Genomic DNA, 8539 nt, shown 5'->3' with positions numbered 1-8539 from the left:
GTGATGTGTCCTTTGGCCAATTCAGGTCAGCTATCCTGTCTGTTAAATGCAAACACAATAATAAATGTATGCATATATATTCTCTAAATCTTTATTTAAAGCCTTTAATTTAAATCTTTACTTATCTCGTAGTATGAAAGATGGCAGCAGACAAGAACTGACAATGGTGAAGTTAAATGTGTATTTTCTTATGTGGTGACATTTTGACAAGAGCCTGAACACTTAGGGCTCATTTTCAGTCTGTGTGATGCTACGTTCCTTCTGGGCTACACTGTGGCTCACAATTTGAGCCAGTGTTCACAAAACATTAAGTCTAAGATAAAGGAGGAGAAACAGTTTTAAATATTAATAGCAGTTATGCATGCTAATTTCAGCCAGTATCTCTTAAACTGAAGCAGGGCTTTCAGACAGGGTTTGTTTTCCTTTACTAATAGAGGTATACAGGAACAGTAGATGGTTGAGGGCCAAAAGTCTCTAAAAACAAACTGAAGCTATCAGTGGTTTGGGCTTCTTGAATGAATCTGAGATCTTCATTTCTGAACCAGAACCTGTTCTGAGCCCAGCTCATTCTCACACACCCGGTTTTCCTCCCCACTTCCCCCTTCCCTTCTCTGCCAGCTCAGGGTGAATCTTACCTACTGTGCAAGTCAGGTTTTGTCACCTTCACACATCCTACTGTTAGGTTTCTCCCACTGGCACTCCATTTTAAACTTTTCTCTATCAATCTTCCCCTGTATTTTTTGAGCTACAGAGGATAAAGATTAGCTCCGAGAGAAGAACAGAATGGTACAAAGGACAATAGAGCAACTTAAATGGAGACTAACACACATAGGCTTAGTAAAGGACAAGGTTTATTCTTTCTGTTCTTAAAAAGTAATACATAGTTAAATCTCCACTATCGAAAGAAAATGATGTTAGGGATAATTGAAATTTAATGAAAATGCGTTATTGCTTCTTTTGGATCCAGAGTTAAGTTCAACTTAAGTGCTGAAGGAGCATTTGGACAATGCTCTCAGACACAGGGTTTGGTTTTTTGGTGGTCCCGCATGCAGCCAGGAGTTGGACTGAGTGATCATTGAGGTCCCTTCCAACTTGGGATATTCTTCGATTCTATGATTCGGAAATATCTTCGTGATGCTCCAGGTTTCCAGAAGGCTTGTTAGCATACACAGCAGTACATTGCCTACATGGTCCCTCCAGCAAACTTCCCATGAGGCAGAGCTAAGAGGCTCTTACAGACATAGAAGCCATGCTAAAAAATTACAGCAACTCCATGCACAGCCCTGAATTTAAATCTTGCCCTGAATGCAGAATCATTTTACATTGGATAAACATAGCAAAGGTACAGCAGTGATGACTGACTGTTTTTCATCAAACATGCAATTCTCTGACGCAGTGGTAGAATCACTATCAGTATCTCAAATGATCATTACACATATATAAACATGTGTGGAAACCATCGCTGCGCTAAAAGAACACCTACAACACTCAGTACCAAAAACAGTGGCCTTAAAATCAAGACACTAACACAGTAGCGGTCACAGGAAGAATGCGGTTGCCCTGCTGGGGGTGTGTGGGCTGGAGGCCGAGGGGCTGGAGGCCGAGGGGCTGGAGGGCGACGGGCTGGAGGGCGAGGGGCTGGAGGCTGGGGGGGACGGCGCTGTGGTGGCTGGGGCTGAGTGTCCCAGTCTGGATACCAGTTGGCATAACCTAAAAAACAGTAAAGAAATGGCTGTTAAAGCCTGTCCAACTTAGCCATGCTCATAACAAAACAATGAAAAGCAATTGAATACATACTTATCAGTTTCTCACGTTCTGTATTTACTGTGGAGAGATCAGAAAAAAGACATCAGCGCAACACTCTTTGTCCTATAGGAGAATATGGCAAAACTGATTGTAGGATCTAGCACGGAACTCTTAGAACCTTTCTTTCTCCTCGCCTTCCCCTTTGTCTTTGTGATGCTGCTAGACTTTCTGTGGTGCATCAGCCCGTGACTTCAAAATGAGTCAGCCAGAACATCACAGAAGGAAAACGAATAGCAAATGCTCAATTATTTTTACAGCTGAAACCTTCTAGAGCTTGGCTAGTAGAGAACATCTCCAACAAAACTCTGCACAAAAGTCATATTTATGACACTGTTGCACTCCTGTTAGTCTCTGACTATTTAAAACACTGTTTCTGACTAATCTGGGACTGGGTGTGACAATTAAGGTCCACAGCTGCAAAATGCTGTAGAAAAACAAGCTCTCTTCACAGTGTTTCAGAAAATTCTAACAGTTAAAATGAAGTGTGTTTTTCAATATAGTCTTACTATTGGTTCAGAAAATATTGTTCTGGAAAATGTGTTCGGACATATTAAACAAACAGGGAAGTTAAATATACTACTTCTCCTAGAAAAAAAAAAAAAAGAATCAGATGGGAATAATTGCTGGGAATATTTTAGTTTTGACTTCCCTATCAGATAAAAGGCAAAAAGTAATCTAACTGATACATCCTTTGATTGGAAACTCTGGTTTGTACCTCCAAGAGCCTTACATTACAAAATATTCTGATTAATAACTTTGTATACTATTCTAACCACAGTTTAGTCCTGTGGTGGGCTACAGACCCACTATGTACTTAGCGCAAACTGACCCACTACTGTATTTCCACTGATAACTATGACACCTCTGTTTCTATGCAATCTCCTTAGTGAATCACTTTGATCATACCACAGAGATTGTCTATACACTGGTTGTTAATGCATCCACTGCATGGTGGTCCTGCTTTATAAGGTTGTGTTGGGTAGTTCCCCCTGCAGAGGAGAAGAACAGTATTTTGTTAGCTCAGCCTTTGGAAAAGCAATTTCAACACATGGTTTCGTCATATTGCTAGAATAATATATCTTGGGAAGATATTATTGGGCAAAAATACCCTTATCAAAAAAACGATCATTATCATTATTTGAAATTCCACTTATGTCAGACTAATACCCTCACTGACATGGGGAGGCTTCTTGTGCAGTGCTGTACTATTCGGTCCAAGTACACAGGAATCTCCTTTTAGCCCCTCATTACCCACCTGTTTTTTAAAAAAAATCTATAAAATGTATGTCTAGAAATCACAGAGCATGAGATAAACGTGAGGACTGTCTTCCTTTTAAAGTAGAATCAGATAATCATTTAGGTTGGAAAAGGCCCTTAAGATCACCAAGTCCAACCATCAGCTAACAGTACCAGGTTCAGCACTCAACCTCGTCCCTTAGTGCCATGTCCACACATCTCTTAAATACCTCCAGGGATGGGGACAACACCACCTCCCTGGTCAGCAATGCCTGATCACCGTTTCTATGACTAAATTCTTCCTAATATGTAATCTAAAGATCCCCTAGCACAACTAGAAGCTATGTCTTCACATCCTATCAATTGTCACCCTAGAAAAGAGACTGACATCTGCCTTACTGCAACCTCCTTTCAAGTAGTTGTAGAGAACAATGAGGTCTTCTCTCAGTCTCATTTTGTCCAGATAATGGATTTTATTCCACAGCTCTTGCTGATAGTGTGTGCCCTCTGCTAGGATCTGCTCACCTGCTTTTTTAGAGAGGGATTTTCTGCAGCTCAGACTGCCCAGAACCTAATGCTCTAGACGGCCAGGGGAAATACTGATAGGTGGACATAGCTTCTGAAATTTGTTATAAATGCTCCTGCCATTGGTAACATCTGATATTGAGACAGTTATAGCATATTTAAAAACAAAAAAAATGAAACCCCAAATGCCATAACTGACTTACGCTGGCCCATAGTCACAAACAAAATGTGCCACTCTGTTGAATCCTTGAAGATTGTGAATTGTAGGGCAGAAGTGAGCTGCACAGCCAACTTTGTAACTTGTTGCCCAAACGACCTGAAAGGCAAAGTGAGACACATGATGCACCTGTTCAAGGTCTATAAAAGCAGCCAGAACCAGAATTCACAGTATTGATGAAGGAATTGGTGACTGAGTGGAAAGATCTTGTGAAAGTTTAAAACAGCTATCACAGGAGCAACACTGACAACCCAAAGTGCACCTGAGACCAATGAGTGATAGGTGGTCTAGCACCTATCACCTGGCTCCCTAGGAAACAAGACATTGTCAGGGAGATAATCCCTTCCAACCATTATTGAAACAGAGCTCAGACAGCCCTGGAGATCAGAATTTATTTCCAATCTCATCCAGCACTAGTATATGGGGTAAAAACCCTGCAACAACTCATGTTCCAAAGCAGTCTGGTCCAAGCCTCCACTTTTTTGTTGTTGTTATTTTTTTTTTTAACATAATAAACTACTGGGCACATAAGTCTCACCTGGGTGTAGTGACCACACTTGTCAGTGCAGTGACGGGTGTTGAAATTGTAGCTGTTGACTTCATCAAACCAATCAGTCAGAGCTACTTGCACAGAAAAGATGGTGGCTGTGCCAGTCCAGATGTTTTCTCCGATAGACGTAAAGGTGGGGTGCATCTTCTGTGGTATTTTAAGGTAGATATTGTGCTCAAACATGCACCTCTTTGCCCATGCTTTGGCAGACTTAGCTAAAGCAGCGTCCCAGGACTGTGGGAAGGAATGAAAATACAATGTAACCTGCACTGCAGTGAATAAGTGGGATTCAAGTATTCTTATACAGAAGATTGCAATGATTTTTTTTTTCCTTTGCATTCAGCTTCATCTTGTAATTTCTACTCCCAAAGCAAAACTTTTCTTCTTTCTCCCTCAGATATTACTGGACGTGTAGCATCTCTCACTGTTCTGTAGTATCTGACTTGTTACAATACTTAGAGCTGGATTGCAGTGTTTAAGCTGCCAGGTCTGCATGGAGACTGGTCTGTGAGACTTGCAGAAAGAGTTATGCCACCAGGCAATAAAATGGCAAGAAATAAGTATGGAAAAATGTAAGTTAAGGGATGTGAGAGAAAAAGCAACATCCTCCTCTGCAGCTTTCACCTTGTGTTAAGTATGCAAATAAGCAATGATCACTTGCTCTTTCCAATACAGGCACCAGAGACTATTAAAGGAAGCTAGCAGTTAACAAAAGCAAATCAAATGCAAGGAGATATCATCATACAACTTGTAGGTAGACTGTGCAGCTCTTTGCTGCAAGTTATTAGGGATGATAAAAACTTGCAGAGGCTGAAAAAAGTTATGCAAGAAAAGTCCATTGTGAGCTTTCAAACTCAATGTGATTCCTTCGATTCAATAGGTTTCTTTATATTTGTCCTTCTCTTATTCCAGCATTGCTGGATCTTTGGTCCAAGCAGCTAAGTTTGCTCTGGTGCTCTTGCATTCTCAATTAAATATATATATATTTAACACAGTTCCAAGAAATTAAAATGAGTAGTTTGAATGTTACTTCTTTGCTGTGATCTTCCTTACACAGAAATGACTCATAGCATTTATGTGAGTATGCATTTAGCTTCCTTTTCAGCTAAGCAGCACTGCTGGAGGGCTCAAAGTAATGACATATGCTGACTGGGGTTACCTCCCACACCTATCTGCCTTCTCCTTACATACTCCATTGAGCAAGCTAAGACCGATCCACAGCCCATTCTGATATCCATTACATTTATGGGGAACTCTGTTTTCCAGCCCAGATACTAGCCCCCCTGCTCTCCAAGCACTGTTGCAGCAAATGAAGATGAGGCGTCTATATGGATGTCCAGGCAAATCTCTTTCTTTGAAACATATTCAAGATTGGAAGAAACAAGGCAAGAAGCTAGATTTCCAATAAATTCTGTGGTGCAGATTGCCTTTTGGAGCTTTTTAATACCAAACAGCTTTCTTGTAAGAAACCTGGACTAACATAAGAAGATTTCTGTCTCCCTTTGAAAAGGTAAATGAAATACTGAGAACTGAACATTATATATATTGTTTGCAGTGCAGTCCTTAGCTGTGGCTGACATTTAGAGCAACAATCTGTTCCTTTACAAGAAATCCCCTTCCAATTATTAGTACTGTGAAAATGAATAGCTTTCTATTTCCCACAAAGAATGATTATACATAGTACAGAAATCATTGACAGAAAGGGAAAGAAAAGCACAGAGCAGATGGAAGCAAAGGTGGTCAAATCAGCAGCACCATCTATATTAATTTTCAAAGAGATCACAAAAGTCCCCTTACCATGCGAAACATATTGCTGGCTGGTGGATTCACTTTGGATCTGAAGTTGTTGTGAGCTCTCACACAGTCTTCAATGAACTTTGTGTCTTCTATGTCAGGCAAGGGATATTGGTCATATGTATGACAGCAAACAAAGAGATCAAGTAAGAACAGCACAGCAAAGAAAAAGGTGATTTTCATAATTCTTCAGTGCTTTCAGTATTTTTTAAAAGTTTTTAAAAGAAGAATTTTTCAGGTGGAGACAATACTGATAAACACTTCTCAGTAGTCCTTTGCATGTTGAAACACTTGAAGGCATCTGTCAAAGCAACAGGAAGTGAAATTGCTTCCTAAGACGCAGCTCTATCTGACATCACACTGCTGGCTGTCCATGAAACAGTCATCTGCCATGCATATTGCCAAGGGGTAACATTAAAGGTATAACTCTGCCTTTTCTTTGAGTGTATTCCATTCTGGTTGACTGTCAAGCCATGCTGCAGCTGTAGGTGGCTAATCAGTGAGGTGCTGCATAATGAGTTCGCTAAAACCACTGTCAGCCATAAAAATTGTAGCTATGATAAAACACAGATCTGCTGTTCATTTGATTTTCTTACAGCATTATTTTGCAGGGCTTTTCTTCCATCTCAGAATTATTCTAGGAATAAATAGAATTAGGGAAACTGTATACATTAAATTTTGACCTCAGTAGAAGGAAAAATGTTCCTAAGCAGCAGGAACAGACCTTCTGACCTTCTGGTTTGGTGTGTAGCAAAAGCATGACTTAGAAATCCCAGCCACGAATCCCAGTGTATTTGATTCTCTTTCAGTAGCCACCTGTGCTTATCTGATAGACTGACATTACTGGAAGAGCCTTCTGTGCTCCCAGAAAGAGAGCACTATGGGACAGTATGAGAGCGCTCCTGGTGTAAAATTCCTCGCCTGACCCCTTCCTGGGGCAGTAGGATGTGCGGTGGTGGGATTTGTATTGTCTGGTCAATCCTCCCACAAACTGGTTAATTTTTTTTTCCAGAACTGTAGCCCTCCGACTCCATCACATTTATATCTGTCTGTGCTACTATTTCTCTGTGTGTGCATGTATGGATGTCAATAGTTATTGATTCTCCCCACGCTCCTTTTAGCCCTGCCATGATTTGCTGACTGATTTCATGAAGGTAGGGCCAGCTGCAGAAGGCAATGGTGTGGTGGGTACCTTCTGGGGTTTTGGATCTTCTGGGAGAGAAAAAAACAGGGGGCCTATTGTCTTTGTTGGCTATATTACACACACATACATACAGTAAAAATAAAACAATAGTAGCATACTAGAACTGCACTATCGATTTAGCAACCCGGTGATCTAGCAGTTTTATATTTGTGCAGCTGAAATGTTGTGCTTGGAAACTGAAAACCGATACTTTAATGAAGCAGGAAATCTTGGCTTATCCAGGATAGACCAGGTTGTAACATGCTTTCCTGCAGAGATGACGCTGGCTCCATCTAGTGAGTCTATCCTTAAAACAGAAGTGCAATCTGCCCACAAACATCTACAAGTGATGTTTTCACAAACCAAATTAATCACCAGCATTAATAAGCCTTTTTCATAAATCAGATGAAAATAAACCCTAGTGATTTGGTTATCCATGTAGTTTGTCTGCACGATACAAACTCTCCCTGTCCTTGCATAAATCTCAAGTGAGATTTAACACATTGAATAAGGCAATGGGCAGGAAACTGTAGAGCCCAATTATTTGGAATAAAATTCCATGTTTAGATTCCTCTTTCTCACTCTGTACCTCCTGCTTTCGTTTTAAAATGCCTGGAAACATAAGGTTTCCATTTCCTTCTTTTTTTCCCCCTAACGCATCATGTGGTTAAATAAATAAGGACTGGTGGACTACAGAGTAACAGAAGTCCAAGATGTAAAACTGCATCTATCTTTTTCCTCAAATTATCACCTTCCCCTGTGAATGTTGTTACTTATGCTGGAGAGAGAGAGAGAGAGAGAGAGAGAGACCTGTTTGTCCTTGGCTTGCTAGGTTCAGCGTAACAAGTGGGTGGATTCACTAGGCTTTCTTGGTCTGCCCACAGGACAATGCAGATGCAAGATCCCCCACCCTTCCAGGGGTGTGAATAAGCTAACATTCTGACACCCGTTGCTACTTGTATTACACAATTTCACCTCAGGGCAGATAACAGATTAAACGGAAGGATCATGTTGGTACTGGATTTCCACATGAATTCTTTTGCAATAAATTATTTTGTTACTATTTATTAAAAAGAAAGGTATCTTTGTTAATTTTGGGGGTAATAATGAAGCTATAAACAGACAGTATTATCAAGGGAGGCCATCACTACATGGTAGGACTGCAGGCAGTTTTACTGCTGTTTTGGTTAGGGGAATTGTACAGTACTGCTTATTCTAGCTATGCCTG

General features: G+C 40.6%; 1 protein-coding gene across 1 annotated transcript; it reads right to left on the bottom strand.

Moving 5' to 3' along the window:
- LOC110392841 (glioma pathogenesis-related protein 1-like) lies at positions 839-6933 on the bottom strand. Its single transcript, XM_021385207.1, has 6 exons — positions 6132-6933; positions 4323-4568; positions 3771-3883; positions 2713-2795; positions 1798-1824; positions 839-1710 (listed from the first exon to the last, which is right to left on the bottom strand). The coding sequence occupies exons 1-6, from the start codon at positions 6309-6311 to the stop codon at positions 1430-1432; spliced, it is 930 nt and encodes a 309-aa protein (XP_021240882.1). The 5' UTR covers positions 6312-6933; the 3' UTR covers positions 839-1429.

This window comes from Numida meleagris, chromosome 1, assembly GCF_002078875.1.
Source record: "Numida meleagris isolate 19003 breed g44 Domestic line chromosome 1, NumMel1.0, whole genome shotgun sequence".
NCBI classification, from domain to species: Eukaryota; Metazoa; Chordata; class Aves; order Galliformes; family Numididae; genus Numida; species Numida meleagris.
Note: the sequence above shows the minus strand (reverse complement) of the source record. Positions and strands in the feature narration are given on the sequence as shown.

Coding starts and splice junctions, on each gene's coding strand:
- LOC110392841 (XM_021385207.1), bottom strand. CDS start 6,311: ATGAAAATCACCTTTTTCTTTGCTGTGCTGTTCTTACTTGATCTCTTT. Junction 2,796..3,770: donor GTTTGTGACTATGGGCCAGC/GTAAGTCAGTTA, acceptor TCTCCTCTGCAG/GGGGAACTACCCAACACAAC. Junction 1,711..1,797: donor AGAACGTGAGAAACTGATAA/GTATGTATTCAA, acceptor ACTGTTTTTTAG/GTTATGCCAACTGGTATCCA.